The following is a 22857-nucleotide window of genomic DNA, read 5'->3' as shown; positions in this document are numbered from 1 at the left end:
GGCTTGCTCCCACTATCAAAAATGCAGACCCTCTAGTACACAACCGCGAAAAGGGTGATCCCAGATTTAGGGGATGCCTCACTTCAACTCACTTTTTTTCAAAATAAAAAGGAATAAATCATTTACATTACTATATATCACTATTTACTGCTCAGTAATTACTTGACAAATAATGAATCTAAAAAATAAACACGTGTCATATACTTCTTATTAAATCAACACAATGATTTGAACATTATTCCTTACTTGTGGAGCTCGGGATGCAGCCATATTTTATCCTGTTTTTTGCAGAGTTACTGCCCGTAAGAGTAGGTATAATTTCGAAGTCTCTGTAATCGATGTTCGGATTCGGGTGCAGAAAAAAGAGGTAACTCGAATGAAAATGGAATCCCCAGCAGACAAACACAACGGTGTTTCTAAAATTTACAAGGTGTTTCATTTTGTTGGTAGGTTACATAAGGATGATTTTCATTTGTATCCCGGGTAAAGAAAATTTATGGCAGGGTCAGTAGAATGAGCAATTCCCTTTTGACTTTCGAGATTTTCTAAAGTATCGTCGATATCGGATTGAAAACCTTACGTGTTCCGAATAGACACCTGCTCCAAAGGGAGATAAATGTTGACAAAATGTTTGTCCGCAAGTCGGGAATAACTCCATGTTTCTACAATCGTTTAAACCAAAAGTGAAACTACTACAACCTTGACATCGCTAGACAGACAATAGAAAGTATTTCTCTGTCTAAGAATTAGACAAAATATGTTGTATACCAGTGGGGCTGCATATTTGATAGTCGGAGCAAGCCCCTGTGGTCCAAGATGTCGAAACATTTTGATGTAAATAAAAATAACTTACAATACTTTACCGAGATGTTATTTTCAATACAGTTACAGACAACCATAACATACCTAATATGTAGGTATATGTATCCATCTCGTCGTGATGGCAAACGCTACCGCACTCTACAACAGTCGGTCTGGTTTCGAGATGCCTATTTGGTTTAACGTTTTATTGTTGGCGTCGATTGCACGTGGTCACGTGTTCATCCTTGCGCGTTTTGATAAATTTGAAACAAAACGATGTTTTTGTCGGTTATTTTGCTCTAGTCGTAAAGTAGTAGTTCTAGGGAAATATTATCTTTATTTCACAGCAAGCTCTGGAAACACACAGCCTAATACCTAAATAAATAAACAATAAAGACAAAATAATAAATTAAAAGACAATGGTCAGGTCATGTAGCTTTCAACGTCAGACAAAGATAGCTTAAACTGTAACCCTTTAAACTTGACAAAAGTTTGTACTATTACGTACAGAAACTGTAAGATCATTCACAATACTTCCAAGGACAATGAATAGACTAATTGTAGTTTAACTTCAATAAGTACATTTGTGCATTATCATCAATGGAGCAGACCTTGCATTGTAATAACCAATACCGACAAAACGGATCATAAGACTTACTTTTAGTGTGCTATCTTTCATTAACAAACCAACGAAAGACAGTTCATCCCATTTCGATAAATTGATCCTACTAACGATCAAATTAGTCGACATGAATTTCTTCGATTTGCCGATCTCTTGGTAGCGCTAAAAGCAACGATCTCTTGGTAGCGCTAAAAGCAATTGCTACTATTACCAGTGTTTATAATTATCCGACTTGAGCTTCGTACATTGTACATACTGCTATATCACTATACTGGACTTGTAAAGGGATGGGGAAATCTGTAAAGTCAATAGACAAAACAAAACAAACGTTTTACCTAAGGAAACTAAAAAAAAACAACATCAGAATAAGTAGTTAATGAGCAAATCGGACTGTAGAAGCTTTGACCCAACGCATCGCATCTCCACCTTCTCTAAAAACGCCCGCTGAGTAATACATGCTCTGCCAGCTGGTAAACATGAAAGAAGGAACCCAGATTATGAATTAAACACCATGCAGGTCGGGAAGTTCGTGGTGACACTATATATATTTCTGACACAGTAACTTTTTAGACGACATCAAGTATAACGCCAATTTTTATATGAATGCTAGTACCTATCGCACTCTTTACAAATATTTGAGACGGTAGACATTGTACCACTTGAGAAATTGCGCGTGTCATCAGTCATCTTAAAGGGATTTTTGATAACTGCGGTCGGTTAAGTGTTTTTGATAAATCATTGATGCAAATTTATCACGGAAGTATGTTAAAGATTTTGAAATATTCAGATGAGTGTTTGAGTGAGATAATATTTATTGTGACAAATGATAAAGGACTTGATACTCAGAAACTTTTGTATCAGAGAATTTCTTTACTGATAACTCTTTTTTGTATCACTTATACATCCTTGGCTTTAAATATTTTCTGTCACCCGTAGATTGGCTCATATAAGGCTTTGGCAGAACAAATAACGTACGGAGTGTAATGTGCGTGATTGTTTGTATACACAGGAAAATTGCAACATACTAAATTAAGTTAAACGTGTGTTCTGAAAAACACATGAAAAAAAATTATTTAACAATTTTTTTTTTCAAATGTTTAGGACCATCATGGGAGAGACATTTATGACAAACATATTTATGGCTAAAATATCAATGCTTGATGTAGGGTAAGCGTCCTAAGCAAATGGATTAAGCAAGTGTCGATATTTTTATTAAGCTACCCAGATTTGGGCTGATTTTTCCCTTACACTTACATGTAATTATATCTTCCGTATTCGAATTTACAACTGTTGCAATATGAACTCAATAGAATACGAATATCATTTTGTTATGGGTTGTGTCCGGCATACAGATTTTTGCCACGTTACTATTGTTCTTGGCCTAGCATACAAAAAACTTCAAACTTTATTGCAGGCTTAGTTCCAAGAGCTGACTAAAAAACTGTGTTTGTTCCTCAAAAGCTGCCTGGAAACGTAGATGTGCATTGCTGGAGGATTAGTATATTATACGTTTAATTATGTTAATATCGGATTACGTATTTTTTCTGACGTATTTTATAGTAGAAATGTATTCCTTTGCTTGTTCTGTGTCATTTTGTCAATTTGTATAGTATGTTATGTGTTTTAGCACGTATGTTGCTTATGCAAATTAATTCAATATTCAACTGTACTTGCAGCAACTGCAAGTAAAACAAAAAGTGAAGTGATATCTTGTGTACCGATAAGAACCGTTGAATGACGGCATTCGTGTCCCAATATCTAAAATTATAATTAAACTGAATCAAATTGATAAAAAGAATTAAAACTTCCTTGTACAAGTACAAATTTGCACATATCATGCTTTAATAGATATTTTAAAACAATATCCATATGTGACTCTTCTGTTTATTCCAGTAAAGAAACGTACTGGGTGGAATCTCATGCACATCTACATGTACATTGTTGTCGGTGACGTGTTAAATCAAGCTATTTCTACATCTCCAAGACCACAATTTTCTTTCTATGAAAGACGAGGATGCCAATTTTTGTAATGAATATTAAAATTTTCAGGATCGTTCACCATTCTGCTAAAACTTCTCTCCGTCTGGATGCATTATACATTAAGTATGAACGCGTACAGAAATGTATAATGATATTGTAATCGGCTAACCTACCAAAAACATGTTCAGCGTAATATAAGGTTTGGCGGGTAATATGCATCATTACAGTAATTCGTGTACTTGTATCTTTTTTGGCAACAATTTTATCACAGAATGAAATTCTTACAACTGATTAATGTCCTGTCACTGAAAATAAAGAGTCCTCCTCATCAACATTTCCCCGTTCCGCGAGGAAATTTTTTTCTGACAATATATTTGGAAATCTTTCCGTATCATTCACTTTCTGAAGTAAATACTGCTGAAAACTATAAAGGATTATGTACATGTAAAATATCTGACCTTTGATTAGTTTTGCTTGGATTACTTATTTGTTTTTTACACATACACGTACCTGAAAATGACAGAAAAGGGAGGGTAAGTAAAACAAAAATGTTTGAACATGTCCTGTTTCATTTTACAGCCATTTGATAAAGGATGGGATATTATGTTCCGTAGTAAAAACAAATGTGATTAATTATGTAGTATATTTGTCCTGTAGTTTGACAAACATGAGTTTTGTTCGTCAGTAACATTGTACAATGTACATTTGAGTCCGGAGTTTACCAGTCTAATCGATGATGGAACATTTTATTACGATGATAAAATTCTATGATTGAATGCACAGGGTTTCATCAAAGTCATGGAATGGTTGAATCGCAGTTTTTCTTTTTACCGTCGAAAATTGTTCAAGACTTTGTCTTTTCAAACACAAGAAACTCGTTGAAACTTAAGTTAAATACATGCATGTGTAGCTAAATTGCGATATTTATATGTGCCGTATATTTTCTAAAGGTCAAACATAATGATTTATTGTACATGTACATGTAGCTTAGTCTGGTATGAGTTTCTTCAGTGTCGTAAATAATCGATAGTATTAGTCAGTTACTGCTTTCCACACTGACAAAAATCTAGGTCATACATGTACATGTACCATTTTCTTTCAATGATTGTAGCACAGCAAATTTGAAGATACGTACACTGTAAAGGTTTTGACTCGCTAAGATAATCGTTTATTTCTAATGAAATGCAGTAACTAAAGTTTGCAAAATTTATCACCTGCGCGAAACTTACATTTACGCCGAACGTTTACTTTACATCGAGCATGTACAAGGTCATCTCCAGATAGAAAATACATAATAATTTGTGGTTTGGATTTCCTAGATTTTTTTTTCAGATGTCAGATGACTTTCTGTAAAATTTCAATTCAAAATACCTAGGTTACCAACTTGATTTTTGGAAATTATACATGTCTATTTTCGGTATTTTCTTGTAAAGTATTTAACCTATAACTAACAGTGGACCAAATGATGCTGTCAAGTTACCGAACGCAAAGGCATCGGTGGTGTTTATACGAAAAATGAATTTCATCTTTTTGTTGAATATTGGTCTATAGAATATTATAAAAATAAAAAACTATAATCTGACATGGTGGGACAAAATTTTCAGTCCAGTTTTTTTTCTATAAAAAATCTCATCATCTCCCATTGTACAAATGATTCTGTTTAATAATACATTCAAACGATCAAATATCATGAACTGATTTTAGTTTTCTTTGTTTTTATAACATTTAAATTTTGTTGCACGCGCCTGTATTCATGTATTATGAAATTCCAGCCGACTCATAGCTTGGGCAAGCTGCAGCCTGCCCTGTGGTATGATGGTTTCCTCGTCGTACATAGAAGACCAATGAGTGGACCTGGGTTAACATTTTCATCCCGATGCGGTTGTTGCCTGTTTGACATATACACCATACCTATTTTCGTTTGAAACTGGAATTGTTGGCTTTAAGGCCGGCAGCATATTAGTATTTGGTCAATTGTCGATTTATAAGGATAATCATGGGTAGTTGTTTCTTTTCCGGAGTAAAAAAGACGTATAACTAAAAAAAATCTGACTTTGATACACCCACTAATTAAATGATAAAAACGTCTGGTAATAGTACATGCAATTATACCGCAATCATTCTATTTGAGAAGTCTGATGCATTACAAACAATACAACCAATGATTGGGTTTATTTTTATTTTTTGTTATGACGTCATAAACATTACATTTGTTTTAATATTCATAAGATAAAATAAGTACTATCTTCATAAAAAAAGATAGCCGACGCAGTAAAATTTTACTTTTTAAGTTTAAGTTTCTACATTTCTTTCAAGAAAATAATACAAGGCATGCAATTTCAAATTTTTATGCAGTTTTTTCTAACGCAATTTCAAATTTCCTATTCCGTTTTTTGAACGCCACTAAGTTATCAGTATTTGGCCAATCGGGAAACATAATTGCTATCAGGTGACTTGCGTTTCCATAGAAGAGCGTCATTTAGGTCAAAGGGTACAAAGCGAAACTGTAACGACTGCGTCGGAAAAAGTTGTTATCTGGCTTTTTAGGTATTTTATTATACCAATTTTGTTGCTGAAGAAAGTAAAGAATTGCTTTGTTAACCTTGATAAACGAATTTGTTTAGAACCTGTAAAAATAATTGGCAACCAGTAAAAATAATTGGCGCTTCTTTTAATTTTGTCAAAAATCTAAGCCTCGTCCGTACATCGGTTTTATGTCAAGTCAAAGACCGTAACAATCCGATTTAACATAAAAACGATATCTTAGAAAAGTTGAAGGCAGTGGATTTGAGTAGTAGTCTTTCTAAAAATCAGGCAGCAGGAAATTTATGCATGTCAAAAACTCGTCGAATTCAGTTAAATTTCTTGTTCTGAAACAGTTTCTGATCAGATAACCAGTCTTAGCTTTCCATTTGGTTGTTGCGTTTTTAAAATACAAAAAAATATAGATCGTACTTGAATCGGCACTTTGCAAGAATTATCGTTCTTGAATTGGTTTCATTCCGTCGAAAGTGTACAGTTCTGAATGCAAAAAATATTATTTTGTGAAAGTATGGCATAAGCAGATTGAAAAAGCATCGTTTGCTTGGTGGGTTTTTCTGCCAATGACACTGAATTTTATACGGACTGGTACTTAATTAACTTAGGCATTGTCATTGTAGTGTCATTAAGAGATAATTGAGGTTTGATTTTCGGATATACTAAATAGAAATTTTGTCAATTTATTATGCTCTCCGCTTACAAATGTAATGTATGTGACCTCGAGAAAAAATGTTATATTTAGCCAAGGCAGTATATCACTTGACAATGCATTATTATGTCCAGAGATTTTGAACGAAAAAGAAGATGTTCCAGCTGTAATTAATTCATTTCTAACCAAAATCGTCCACAAAATTAATGATGTTTCCAACAAAAGAGGAAAGGGGTTACAACCCGAGCAGTCCCGTTTTCCCTTGGATCTGCCACTAAACAATTATATACATTGAAACCTGTCTAAACCAAACCCTGAATTAATCAACAATCTGTCTAAACCAAACCCTGAATTGACCAAAACCTTTCTGAGCCAAACCCTTAACCAAAAACCTGTCTATACCGAACCCTGATTTAACCAAAACCTGTATAAGCCGAATCCCGAATAAACCAAAACCTGTCTAAACCAGACAAGTTTTGAAGTTCCATTCTGTCAGTTTAAATGCATTCTGAACCTGGATAAATCGTACACCTGTCCTCTCCGACCGAATTCTAAAGCCTAAAAGGGGTTCGATTTAGAGAGTTTTTACTGTACATGACTTGTATGTGCTCAGCAAAACAGCTTTGACTTAAATTTCACTTATGCAGCTTATTAACTATTATTAAGTCTTACAGTTCAACTTTTCATTCTACGCTACGTTCTTTTTGGTGCAAATTTGCTCAAAAAAGGCTTTAGCCTTAAACAAAGAAAAAAGTATCACCCTGTATTAAAATGTTAATACAGTAAATATATAATAATTACAGAGAGGAAAACAAGAGAGAAAACTGACCAGAGTTCTCAAAACTTTCAAAAGCAAATTTGTTATTACGCAAGGGTTTTGAAATTCACGAATTCGTGTTTTTTTTCTTGGTCAAAATCGGTAACATGCAAGCAAATATTTACTCAACTTTATTTTGATACAACGTTTTTTTTTCTGCAAATTCTATTTTTCCCTGAAAAGGAAGAATTGTTTTGGTAAGCCCATTTTTTTGATAAAGCAAAAACTTAATCTAACACCTGACAGATAAAAAATAAAAAATGCCACATGCTATTTCAAACTTTGAAAGGTCTTTCTTAACAACCGATACTAGCATGAGACAGTGATAATTCAAAATTATTACTGTTTTTTTTTCTTGTAAACCAACGGGATGTTTACATGTATGTGCTAAAGCATCGCAGTTCTGCCATTTCAAAATACCCAATGTTTGTTTGGCACAACGCCAATGTTTTGTGACCCTTTTACCTAAACAGGAACAAATAGTGGTTTTTACATTTTTTTATATACGTTTAATCTGAAGTATTGTTGTACAAGGAAACAGAACCAGAATTAAAAAGTATAAAATTTCATTCTTGTGTAAAATGGAATCAAAGTCGCCAATCTGAAAATCGAAGAATTAATAACAGGTACGGGTGCATAGTGGGCAGACATGATGTGCATGTTTCCCAACAGGAAAATATTATTTATTATCTTTTTTTTTTTCGCGTGAAATCTTCATTTTTCACAAAATCTACCCACATATATTACTTTACCCGCTTCGATCGGTCTTTATCCAATGTTTACCCTTCCTCACAAAACCGGAAATCTTGGATCCGGCCCTGAATATTGTAAGAATAAAGCAACTTATATACTTTTAACGAAATTTATATATTATTTGGTTTAACTTAACGCCATATAAAAGTTATTATATTTTTATATATTTTTTATTATTATTTTTAGTTTTATCAATTAAATAAAATTAATTTTCCAATGGATAGTTAATTGAAAAATCATACAAAATGAGACTGACAACTCTATTAATTGTTTTTGGGAAACTCATATAATCAAATGTGGTAGTGTTTACAACTGTTACACTACAAAATTATCAAGACAGACAGACAGACAATTCTTTATTATCAAACTATATCACAATAATTTTTTATCGTGTGTCTTGCTGATTAAAACTTTTTTTGTATGCATGACGTGAAGCTTTTAGCATCTACTGCTTGTGGGAAACTTAAGTATAATTGTATATTATTTTTCTTATCAATGGAATTAACATTAAAATTGTCTTATTTTCGTATAACAGAAAATAAAAAAAAAAAGAGAAATGAATAGTCAGAAAGTTTCCATGAACAGAATTCAAAGAATTTCATTTGAATTTTATTAGATCCCATATGTTATCATATTTCGATGAGGGGAGAACAGGTGCAGACACCTTTTACTACAGCTATTACCGTCCAAACGCTATAGACAACACACATTGTATGAATATGTGCATGTGTAATACAGTGGAGTCTAATTCATAAAACATGGAAAGATTAGTCGTTGATTATACCATAATACTCTCTTTTGTTTCTAACATGAACATGACTTTATATGAAATTATTATAAAAAAAATTACTCAGTTGTCCCACATAATTTAATTTATTAAATTTATTTGGCTTATTCAAACATTTAAAATGTCTAGTTTATAGAGTGCAATCCCATATAATTTTAATAACAATAGCATCGGCAAACACGTGCTTTGGAATTAATTTTCAATTTAGACTCCTAAAAGTGACATTGTAAATGGTATGGGGAATTTTCAAACGACTCATTTCATTGCGATAATTTGGGTTTTGAGTTCTTCTTGTATACAATTACTTTTAGATCTTCATATTTATTTTATTCTAATGCTGTTGGTAAGAGGTTACTCCTTGAATCAGCAACATATTTTTATTTTTGTTATTAAGTTGTTTTTTGAGGCTATATGATGAAATGTATTATCATTCATTCCATATCAATCTGGTTTTCTTCCAAAACATTCGACTGTCCACCAACTACTTGAAATTTATAGTAACATCCTAAATTCACTTGAGAAAAAAGAAATTAACTGTTTTGTTTTTTGCGATTTTTCCAAAGCTTTTGATAAAGTCTGGCATAAAGGTCTTATGTGTAAGCTAGATTCGTATGGTATATCAGGAAATCTTGTTAACTGGTTTAAAAGTTATTTATTAGATAGACGTCAAAAGGTGATTCTAAACACATCATCCTCTAACAGCTGCTCTCTGTCGGCTGGAGTTCCTCAAGGCTCGGTCCTCGGTCCTCTCCTTTTTATAATATACATAAACGATATTGCAGGGAATTTGACATCTCTGTGCAGACTGTATGCAGATGACACTTCTTTCAGTTACTCTGACTCTGATAGAGAGCAGATATTTTCTGTTATCAGTCATGATTTGGTGGAACTGGACAAATGGTCAAACAAATGGCTTATGTCATTTAATCCGGACAAAACTGAGATTATGGTATTTTCAAACATCGAAAAGCCTGATTTTAATTTCTCCTTAAACGGTACAAGCGTTCCAATCACAGATTGTCACAAACATCTTGGTGTTACATTTAGTAGCAATGCTAAATGGAACGATCACATTGAAAACGTTGTAACTAGTGTTAAAAAACACTTGAATATCTTGCGAAAGCTAAAATACCAACTTAACCGTAATACATTAGAGAAATTATACTTAGTTTACATTAGACCCATACTAGAATATGCTCCTGAAGTCTGGGATAATTGTGGGGTTTGTCTTTCGTCTAAATTAGAAAGACTTCAATTGGAAGCTGCTAGAATAGTGACAGGTTTACCTATCTTCACCAACTCAGAAAAACTCTACGGAGAAACTGGTTGGGAAAAATTAGAAGTGAGACGTAATAGGAGAAAGTTAAACATGATGTATAATATCGAACATAAAAATGCACCTGCATACCTATGCGATCTAATTCCACCTAAAATCCAGTCACTTACAAATTACCCACTTCGAAATGGAAATGACATTATGCAGCCTTTTTGTAGACTATCTGTGACAAGCGAGTCGTTTTTTCCTTCTACAATTAAAGAATGGAATAAACTCGATATCTGCACGAGAGAATTAGATTCAATTTCTAAGTTCAAGCCCGCTTTTAAAAGTAATACAAATATCTTGCAAGTTCCAAAGCATTTTTCTTTTGGTCCACGGAAACTAAATATTATTCTGACCCAGCTAAGACATTCTGTATCTTCCTTAAAGCATGACTTGCACAGAATGAATATAGTGGATGCACCTTTTTGTAGATGCGGAAGAATGGAAGATGTTAATCACTTCTTTTTTCATTGTCCGTTATATGATGAAATAAGAGCACGCCTTTTAAACCACATTAACTGGATTCCTGATACTTTAACAATAGATGTTGAACTTCTTACACGTGGTAGTTTGGAATTAACATATGATCAAAACATAAGTTTATTGAAGCACATTCTAGCCTTTATCAAAGATTCTGAGAGATTTTCTGTTGTCTAGTAACTTGTAAGATATTACTTTGTGTACCCATTCTCCTACCACCATCATCACCATCATCATCACCACTACTTTTCTGTCAATTTTTTTTTTTTTTTTTTTTTTTTTTTATTTCTTTTCTATTTCTTTCTCTTTATTTTCTATCTTTAAATTTAACTGATTATTATAAGTATACACAGTTGATGCATGCTCAATGTCATTTTGTTATTGTATATTATACTGTATTTAGGAGAGAACCTCGTAAGTGTGATTCACTTTTGTTCAATCCCTTTTGTTTATATGCAAATAAAATATGTTTAAACTAAAAAATTCATTCCACTATGTCTGTTCGTAGGATATAACCCACGTCGAAAATCCAACGGTTTCTATTATACTTTAGTGTCATTTACTGAGTTGTGTCCTTAATTTTGTATTCTACATTACATTTTATATAATTATCATCTCCTAAGAGCACGGGTTATATGAGAAGCCACATGTTAATTTCTGTTAACTACATGTATAATATTTAAAACAAAATATAAAAAATAAAAATATGTAGGCTTTCCAACCATGAATTACATTTTGCATAATTCTTACCACGAGCGCTACCTAAATACAGTTAAATCTTGAAATCAGTGATATGTTTGTATCATATTCAATTTCACCAAAGCCCATCAAGCTATCATTTCAAATAGAATTATTTATTAAATTTTGCGCTGAAACATTGTTAATACATCTTTATATGTATTTAATACACAAGCACAAATCAAAGTTAGAAAAAAAAAATGTTTTATTATTTCTATATAATTTTAACAACAAAAGTGTAAACAACATATTTTAGAATAAATCTACAGCTGTCAAAAACAAGACTTGAAGTTTGAAATTCGTATAGTCCTGTCAGTCTGTGGTTACCAGGAAATAATAACCTCTAATAAAAATAAGCATGCGATTCGAAGAATAGATCATTTTAATGTTACAAATTAATGCCTAGAGGTTTTACAATTAACAATTTTAATTATTTTCATTTCAAAATCATGTGACATGAGTGACCTTGTATGAAATTTGGTTATTATTTTTGTATATTTCCATCGCACCGTCTCGATGGTCTCAGGGTAGAGTGCGCGATTCGAGTGCGGGAGGTCGTAGGTTCGATCACCGACCGAGTTACTCCAAAGACTTAAAACGGTAGTCACTGCTTCTCCGTCCAGTTTGCAGTATTCGAAGTGATTTGAGACCACTGGCTGGCTTGGAGTCAGAATTATGTGTCGAAATGGTTGCCATGTCAATATGGGATAGGTATGATCTCCCTTTTTGTGTAATGATAGTGTTGAAACACTTGAAACACCCCCGGAAAATTTGACGATAAGTTTTACTTGGTCTAAAACATGGTTATTTAATTGATGGTGGCTATATTTTGCACTGTTCTAACCCTAATTGTCCTCATTTTACTATTAATTTAAGAGTTTGTAAGAGTACGACAAAACTAAGAATATATTTTAATGTAATGAATTAGACAATAAAATTTCTCTTTGAATTGCGTTCATTATTCAGAATACTATCATGGTCAATTATCTGTTAAAAAGATGTGTTCCTTATTACTGACCCGTTGCTACAAAAATGTTTCAAACAATGAAAAATATGTGATACATATCGTAAGGAAGTGTGATTACCGCTATAACCTTGGTTCTCTTGATTACTCGTAATAATACTTTACTGTTTGGAAGTATTTGGAAAACATTGTCATTAAGTATTTGACATAGAATTGTCCTTTAATTAAATCATGAAGTATAAACCATGGTATGTGCAATGAACTTTCGTATTTCCATCCCAACGCTTTCTTGCAGCTAATAGTAGATTATAAAGAATGCAATCTTCAAATTAACTAATATATCGCCTGTGTACATATATCTGTCATTTATTCAATATAATAAACATTTATGTTTGTTGTTTTTTTTATTGTTGCTTTCATTTTCTTTTCTTCTTTTGGTTCTTCTTCTTCTTACTGTATTTATTTATTTGTTTGTTTGTTTTTTCATCTATTTTTTATTAATTTATTGTTTGTTTGTGATCATAGCATCAAGTGAATTAATTAGGCTTGTCATATATAGTTATGCAGTTAAAATGTTATAATTCATTAGCTGTATTCATTTTTTTAGAAAAAAAAATACTTTATACAAAGCATGCAAAGCCCCATGCAGCGACAGTCGTTCATTTCCTCTCTAACTAACCGCTGCAGATAGGCCTTTGACCGACTTTTCAAGATTCTTGAAATTTTTAGAATGTTGGCTGCAGCGTCTAGAGTGAATTTCAAACGTCAGACGCTGTTTCGGAGCTTGAAAGCACGAGTGATTTTTACATTCATACATAACGTTCGATTACAGTACATGTTCATCTACAAAATAATAAATGGAATATATGATGATATGATACATGTACATGAACATTAATGTGTCGTATTTTAACAATTAACTCATAAGTCACGTGTACAGTTGAAAGTTTTTACCATATAAGGTAATACTAATAAACGTGCCAATAATTTTTCATAAAAATAGGTTCATGTATTGATAACAATGTACTGAAAAAAAAAAAAACATCATAACATCCATAGATCTTTATAAAAACAAATAAAAAGCTAAAAGATGTCAAAGTGAAAAATAACCACTGACATATTGCATAAAAGTTGAGTTAAAGAGATGGAATTTGCCTGTTTATATAACTTCCTCTAAAGATATGATCTTGAACGTGGTTTCACGGCTTGGATTTAAATCAAGGAACTTATGACAATGATAATATCAAGCCTATATACTTACACAAGAATACCAATTTAGGAATATAGTTCTCATTCTTACTTCCTTATTGGCTTTCTCATTACATGTTCGCTTATATTATAAATCTATTAGTCCCTTGTTATCTGAACAATACCTTATAAAATTCAACATGTCGAAAGTAACAGATTTATACCCTTTTACCAAGTATTGTCTACTTAACTTTTTCTTTCGTTTTCAGTGAACTTCATATAAAACATATTTTAATATATTTTTCTCGTCAATTGTCTGTCAAATTTTGTGTTGTTTCCTTTGTCTAAACTGTTGCTAACTGATGGAAAACCAGAACAGATCAGTTGCGACAACAAAAATAGGAGGTCGGAACAGCCACTTAGATTTACTCTCCCCAAAAAAGCTGGCGAAAAAAATGTCTGCTTATATTGAGACGACGATGAGTACAATGATATAATATTCAACCAAACGTCTTATAAATAAGATATTTGCAGAAGATTATATTGCAACAAGACTGAATTAAATTTTTCAAACATTTACGGCCGACAAAATGAGCTCGTTCATTGTTTATGTAAGATCGTCTCCTCTGTGATAACACTTTTGTCCACAAAGTGTTTTAACCTGGATTTGAAATCATATTGGCAACTCGAAGGTTTTTTTTTTTCCTCAGAAAAACCAAGTACGCTGACCCTACTGGTGCATCTGGTTCGTGCTTAGTTTTAGTTGAGTCCGGATTCCACGTTAATTATTTGTTTGTGATGATTTGTGTTGTTTAACAATTTAACAGACCATGCAGGGAACGGAGAGTTTAAGGGTGAAAATGTTGAAAAATTATATTTTAAAATGGATTTTTAAAAGAAACATCGGTTAAAAGGTTTAAATACATTTTTAGGTTATATTCATTGATTTAGTTTCGTCACTTTTAATTTTGGTCTATTATTTTCACGGTGCACCTGGTCCATGTTCCCAGTTTTTAGTGTAGTACGAGTTGCTCATTTGCTTTTGTTACTTTGTATGTATGATTTTAGTTACTATATTTTCTTTGTTGTGTATGTCTGTTTTCCATGTTTGGTCTTTCTCTCTGGATTACATTCTTTTGGTTGCCGCTACAACCTAGGTTCCCTTGATTACTCTTTCATTGAGGATAAATATTATGTTTATTATTCACGGTCTAATTGCTTACAGCAAAAATTTAAACTATAATGATTATATGCAAAATATATCAGAGAGTATTCGTTCGTTTCGTGATGATGTTATACTATTTATTACATCGACTTAATGTCTTAATAGTTAATCAAAGGTATTGCTTCATTATTTCAAATCCATGATAAATTACCAATAATGTCGATACTTATTACATATAAAGATTGATATCTCTAATGAGATTATACGCATAGTTAGCTTTATTAACTGAATTTCCCTTCGTCTCATTCTCACAATTTACGCCTTCCCATTTGCCCCATTTCTTTAGTTTCATTGTCCCATTTCTGTCGTCCAATTCTCCACATGTCCAAATGTTTCATTCGCCACATTTGCAATTTCGAATTATTGACTTCATTTACATTATAATCCACGGGTAGCGCAGATAGAGCGAGCAGGACCTTTTTACCCTTCCACAGTACATGCTATCACTCCCTTGTTCTTGTTGTAGTTCATTTTGCTACTGTTTTAGTTATTTATGCTATGTCTTGTTTAACTTGTCTTCAGTTTTATATGTAATCTTTTTTTTCGATTCTCTACATTGTGAATGTAGATCGTCTTTGTTTCACGTTATTATGTGTTGGATTTTGAAATAAATACAAAAATACCAGTTTTATGTCTTGCAAATTTCGATATGCTGCACACGTGTTTCAATGAGTAACCTCTCATCAGCAGCATTAAAATAAAATATGTAAGAAGATTATAATCAAAATATTAGTTATATACAAGAAGTACTAATAACCAACTCTATCGAAAGAGGAAGCAAAATTCATCACCGAGAGGTTCTATCGTATGCAATGCAAGGAATGAAGCCTCGATGTTTTACATATTTTTAAATTGGAAATACAGCAAGCTTTTATAAATAGGGTAGATAAAATGTGATATTATTCGGGGCAGACAAGTCTGACTACTGGATTGGTGACTTATCCTATGTGTCCCATTGTTGAAGCTTGTGTATTTGTACCGATATATATTCATCTCCCTCTTGACTTCCGACTCATACAAAATTGCTCTCGACTCCAAGATAACTCGTCACAATCCCTTGATGAACGAATTACTTAATGGTCGCTATATACACAATATATACTTATACCCATCTTAAACTTCTCTGCAACCAATGAAAAATAAATACGGTTTTTCAAAAACAATTACAGCAACTCTATATACTGTTAAACCTGTTTGAGTTGAACACTAAAATCCGACAAAACTCTAAATCAGACGATTTTTATAGCCATTTTCATAAATATATATGTATTTTGATCTCTGGTGAACCGAAGACCTTTCTTAACCAATTTTTAAAGCGGTTCCGTTTGGACAAGTTTCATTGTACCTAAATATTAAAATTATTGAATAAGAATATAATTGTTCAAAAGAGTTTTTATGCTTACTAGCAAAAGGTTTATTTGGTATGGTCCATGGAAGTGATTGGAAATGTTGAGATTTTTATAAATTATCCGGACATTTGAAATGAAGATGTCCGAATTCAAGTGAAACAAAGACATGATATGTTCCCCCTTTTTTCGTCACGATTATTTCATTTTGCCTACAATTCAGTTTGTAATTGAAATATTAACATATTTGAAAGATGGGATATATATGTATAATATATATATACTTAATTTTTTTCTTCAAAACTACTTATCCATTATCCACAATTACAAAGTGGTACGATAGTAGACTGGCTTTTAAAAACGTAAGACTGTGGTTATCTTCTTTAAAATGTTGCCTTTACGAAGAACGTAAACGTGAAATATTTAGTTTCCAGAAATTGTGATTTATTATGAGAACATTAAGATATTCAAGACCTTGCTTTATTCACCAATGTAACAGTTGATAACAGAATCAGTTTTAAAAAGGTGTATAATTGTTAGCCGAATTGTTTATAATTTAAAAAGCATTTACTCCTCAAACTAAGGCACTTAAAAAACAATACAGTTAACGTGTCTCTAAAGATATCCAATGATAGTCAGATTGGGTAATTATCGTATCATTTAAGATTTGTAACACCAAATTTGTCGAAGTACAACATGCTAACTTGTCAATATGAGAGTTACTTACTAACCGCGTTTGTTTGTGTTCATATATATATATATAGTCAAGATACACATTTGACATTCAACAATACACGTTTTAATACGATTTTCATTAAATGTACAATGACATTCTCTGACAAAGAAAACTACATCACGTGTGCAATTCTTGCTAACATCTTAATTTTTTTAACATTTCAGTTTCATTTCCTCGTGCATGTAAAGTTCTCTTGTGATCTAGTCCGTCTCGACGATATAATAGTGTCTTTGTCTCGAATCCGGGCGGTCCAAGTTTTGACCACTGACCGAGTAACACAAGCTTTAAAAATTGTAGTCAAAGGTTCCCCGCCAGGCAGGCAATAATAAGATGACGACTGGTTAGTTCGGAGTCAGAGTAAGATGTCCGATTTGGATAGCATGCCTACCTGCGGCCTTTCGCTTCTTTGAACTAGCACAATATTGGTAGAATGTTGAAGAATAATCAAGGGAACCAAGGTTATAGCGGTAATCAAAAAAATGTAATCCGGGGACAAAGACTAGACATAGAAAACAGATACACACAACAAGGAACATGGAAAACAGACACACACAATAAAGAACATGGAAAACAGACACAACAACAAGGAACATGGAAAACAGACGCTCACAACAAGGAACATGGAAAACAGACACACACACAACAAAGAACATTGAAAACAGACACAAAAACAAGGAACATGGAAAACATACACAACAAGGAATATGGAAAACAGACACAACAACAAGGAACATGGGAAACAGACACACACAACAAGGAACATGGAAAACAGACACAACAACAAGGAACATGGAAAACAGACGCACACAACAGGGAACATGGAAAACAGACACAACAACAAGGAACATGGAAAACAGACACACACAACAAAGAACAAAACGTAATATGTCAAAACTAGACACATTGTGACTTTATAATTTAGTCACTTTAGATATTGGTATGGTTGGTTTAGCGAGGTTCAAAATGCATTTTAATTGATTAAGACACCTTTCAATGTAATTTGGGAATGGGAATGTAACTAAAATAACGTTCAAGCAAAAATTGCGACTTTTACCATGAACAAGTTTGCATTGACAAAACAGAATCATACAAAGTTACTCACACACGCACACACATGTAATGTGCACACATTTTTGTTCGGATAGATTCAGGCAGAAGTTAGATTTATATGTACAGCGAAGTCTTTTATACTGAACCCCTTTTGATCGAACTACATAAAATTGGGTTACAGAGGTTCCAAATATACTTAAATTTATATTAAAAGACTAACAAGGACTGGTTCAGACAAGTTTTGATTGATTCAAAGTCCTGTTAAGACAGGCTTCTCTGTATATTAGAATCTTATGTGACACCAGAATGTGTTTAGTTCCGACAAACCTTTATTTTAGACAGTTTTTAATTTACACATGTTTCGTTATATATCCTTATTCGCCAAATGAATCATCTGATTATTTATGAATTGCCATTTATTATACTTATTAATGTTTTTTAAAGAACTAAAGTTTATTTGGCAGTATGAAATTATCATTGATCTACAGTCTTGTAATTTCTTCCGCGGTATTGATACACATCAAATATGCCATTCATAAAAAGACTTCATCATGTGTTTCAGAATTAAAAGATACTGTTTTAGAATTGTTGCCTTATGTATTTATTTTGCATGCTAAGTGGAACAACATATCAATAGGAAAATATCGTATCTAAAGAGGAAGGCGACAAAAATGTGATTGTTTAACCTATATTGAATATAAGGAGCTGTTGTAAAATGGCTTAAGCTGTGTAAAAAAACCATAACCTGGGTTGGTATTTTAGTAAACTAAAATAAAAAAAAAGTTTGAACAATGTAAACGGAAAAAACGGGAACATACAAATAAAAAATTACGAATAGTAACACATGATTAATTAAAATCAAAAATGAATATAAATTTATTCAAAATCTATTAAGGAAAAATAGTGGAAAACTGTGTTTTTCCAAATTGAAAAAAGCAAGGTTTTTTTTTTAAGAAAACCCAGTTTGTCACCATTTCAGAGAAGATTTGGTAATCTACATTCTCATGATGCGCTGTCGTAAACTGATTAATAATATCTATATACAGGAAAGAAACCATGGTTTCCACAAGCCACCAGTTCCTTATTGGTTTCAAAAGGCTTGATATCAAATATCTTAAAAGGCTTTGCTAAAAGTTTAATTTTTTATCAAGTGTTTGCAAAGGAGTAGAGACATAAGGCAAGATAAAGGCCTAAAACATTAACTCTACTGCAAGAAAATAAGTGTTCAAAATATAGTATTGTCGCGTATTAGGAAAATGAATATTTTGTGGTTTCAATCAATTGTAACTATATTATAATTACATTTAATGACTTGCGAGGTGGGGTGAATTTTTAAAATAAGTGTATGAGGGCAAAATTTTTTCAGTATCATTTTGCACTGCTTGACCCTCACCAAGACGGGGTACATACACATATCTTCTATTTTATTATGTAAACGTCAAAGTATCAAACTTTATTAACGCTCAATGACTAATCTCATTGCCTCTTTCAGTGATGTTTACATTGTTTTTTATCGAAGCAGTGCTGAAAATTATGAAATAGCTTTTGGTTAAATGAAAAACTAGTGTGCGATTTTCGCGAACATTTTTTCTACTTTTTTTACCTGTTGTCATTCTTTGATATAAATAGAACTATAACTGGAATTAATTTTGTTGAAAAATGGAATTTTTGCAATCTGTTTGTCAAAACATTTAGACAAAAAAAAGGAAAAGCCGTGCATCGATAATTCCCTCTTTTTGCAAGAAAACTTATAAGTGAATTTAACTTAATGGCGGACTGAGTAACCGTTTAAGAATGTTCCATTTAAAACAAAAAATTACCTTCAATTTAGTTCGGAAATTCCCAGTCCGGATTTAAATCACGTGATATGCATAAATATTTAAATTCGATGCACCTTATAATAATTTTAATAAATTAACAGTCCTATAGTGTGACCTTTAGATGACTTCGGTTGATTTATTTAGAGAAGAGAGCGAATCTATGGGAAACTACAAAAGGTTATTTGCACTATACCAATACGTTTTATAATATTTATTTTTAACTGTATTGAATGAATATGTTCTGTTAACGTCACCTTCCTTCTTTAAGTGTATCAAAGATTACGGAAATTAACAAATTCAAGTGTGTACAAAGAGGTTTAATTCCAAATCAGCGTTTAATTTGATCAAATAGACCATCAAGTTAGCATTCATTTATACAACTTTCAATTCATCATCGATTTATATAAATTATTACCATAAATATCATCCTTATTATTCAGTTCTACTCCATATAAAATTCAGACACTGTCAATGGTGAAGTGATTCATGGTGTAGAAAAACCCACCAAACAAACGATGCTTTTTCAATCTATATGTGTTATACTTTCACATGACGATAATAATTATTACATTCAGTTCCGCACTTTTTAGAAAATTATACATTCATCTCCCACAAAAAGCAACCAAATTAAAACCAAATCAAGAACGATAACTCTTGCAAAGTGCTAATTTCATGTACAATCTATATAACTTTTATCTAAAAAGCGCAACAACCAAATGAAAAACTAAGAATGGTTATTTGATCAGTAACTGTTTCTGAACAAGAGATAAAACTGAATTTGGTGGGTTTTTGATATGCATGAATCACCTTCTGTCTGATTTTAAGAACGACTGCTACTTTATAACATCTATGTAGGTGGGATTACACGTTATTCACAATAACCCGAACTGTGCATCCAGTCCATCCGTCGTTGTGTGTCTGGCAACTATTCGCTACCTACAGCAGTTTTCTGGGTGTATATAGACATGCTTCAGTAGACAATAGTATTGAACCCGTTTGAATTATATGTGCTATTGTAAAATTCGGCGTCGCTAGTAATGTCACCAAGCTATTTTTTTTATAACGTCATCACGAAAGGATAATTGTATATTCATGCATAAACAGATTAATGGATTCTATTGAAAATTGAGAGACGCGTTCTCCACAACTCACAAATTGAGATATTACATGTAATACCAGCTAAGTAATTGAGATTTCATAATTAAGCATTTGTATATTCCAACACACGAACAATTTCAATTCGATGAAAAAGATATAAAAGAGGTCACTGATTCTATAGTGAACAACTTAAGTGCATCATATCGCAAGTAATATTACTTTTGTCAATGCATCGAAAATGGTCTTTATTGTAACCCAGTTATAAGGTAGAATAATATATATATATATATATATATATATATATATATACAAACGTCTCAGAATGTGACGACTCTATTCACTACACTGCTCCATCGGATCAAATTCATTACAGGAAAGATATGTAAACGTATAGAAAGGTCTGAAAAATTCCCAACGATGTTAGAACTGTCAAATTTGCGATGCAAAGTTTTGGTCGTTTCCTCCGCGGGACTCGACTCGTACCGCTGTGACATCTATGGCAACACCGCCTGCACAAAGTCCAGCGCCCTAGACCACTCGGCCACTTTATATATATAATATAATATAATATAATATATATAATTTCCCTTAATTCGTAGCTGATCTGTTTGTCTGTTTTAACCTCCTTTCGTGGATCGAAGTTTTGAATCTCGTTTACCTCTTGAAATCTCCTGATATATGCCTATACAATTTTCTTGGGATGGCAATAGATTAATATCATATGTTACTTAGTTTATGTTACGAGTTTCTCATTAGCGTAATATGAACCATGTATTACTTGTATGATACATGGCATTCATTTTTTTGTCCACTACTTTTCATTAACCACGTAATTAATCATGATGAAAGCCCAATAGCATGCATTTGACGACTATATAAAGCAATTGTACAACTCCTACTTAAGTTTTGGATTTAAATGAATCTGGTCTTCATTATTGTTTCGCCTGGAAAGCGATGATCTACCTTGAGCCACTTACTCATTTTAAGTTAACATTATCCTCTTGTGCATCTTGTATTCAACCTCTAATTTAAATAAATTTTAGCTAATATGTAACTTATTGGTCAAATTAAAAATTCAACAAAGTACCTGAATTCATAAAAGAAGTAAACTGTGAAGGAATTTTATTTAGAGTCATCCATAAGTAGCTTAAGTATATCATATGTTTATGTTGAAGACAGGGTTCCTGTACATCATGAAAACATGTGCAAAGACACAAGTCCATACACAAGCAAGTTTAACAGTTGTAATATACAAAGTGAATCTATTATATCCAGTTAAAATTGTAACATACATGTTTCATATGTTTTGAAAATACCTAGAACAATAAGTTTGTCAAATATTTTCATATGTTTAGGTTGACTATGAAAAGTATACTTTCTCTCTAGCGAATTAAATCATGAGAAAAAAACTAAATAAAAGATCATACATGTATGTCATTATTTGTTTTAAAAAGGATTTTCATTTGATTGTATGATTCCGTGCATTTTCTAATGTAGAACAACATGTTTAATACATATATATGTTTTAAAGCATCTAAAAACATATACTGAAATTTTGCATGTGTATAATTAGATTTCTAGTAGTCAGGAATAAACACTGTACATGCTTTAATACATAGACTGAAAGATAAAAGAAAGTAAAAAGAGCTGTAATTTCTAAGGAGTCTTAAAAAATAATATTTCTTAGACTTATGGAACTTTTAACTCAGCAGACGGTACATTTTATAGAGCTGTACGATCGTAAAATGACAACAAACACACATTGTCAAACCTGAGTCAGTAAACACATCCGTCTGATAACATCAAGAAAGGTGTGAGTATAATTCAACTTGTTTAACTGAAATAAAAAAATATCCATATTTTGCCTGTTTATGCAATATGCTGCAAGTTGATCTTTTGGACGAGGAAGATCATTGATTTAGCAATTGTGCGTGTATATGC

General features: G+C 32.3%; 1 protein-coding gene across 2 annotated transcripts in view; it reads left to right on the top strand.

Moving 5' to 3' along the window:
* The first annotated feature begins 3802 nt into the window (after nucleotides 1–3802).
* Nucleotides 3803–22857, top strand: part of LOC148610231 (uncharacterized) — a 29109-nt gene continuing 10054 nt past the window's right edge. The window contains exon 1 of one of the 2 annotated variants that reach the window (XM_088542470.1): nucleotides 3803–3936. Coding sequence is in view for 1 of the 2 variants with exons in the window: in XM_088542467.1 (XP_088398593.1) it covers nucleotides 17379–17828 (450 nt within the window). In the remaining variant the exon portion in view is untranslated. Of the gene's footprint in view, nucleotides 3937–17363; nucleotides 17829–22857 lie in introns of those variants that run through there. The other variant, XM_088542467.1, reaches the window with a different exon arrangement.

Source organism: Perna viridis, chromosome 8 (genome assembly GCF_037379345.1).
Source record: "Perna viridis isolate PV_CMFRI_1.1 ecotype Kerala chromosome 8, ASM3737934v1, whole genome shotgun sequence".
NCBI classification, from domain to species: Eukaryota; Metazoa; Mollusca; class Bivalvia; order Mytilida; family Mytilidae; genus Perna; species Perna viridis.
The sequence above is the reverse complement of the archived record's forward strand: the minus strand, read 5'-3'. Positions and strand labels throughout refer to the sequence as shown.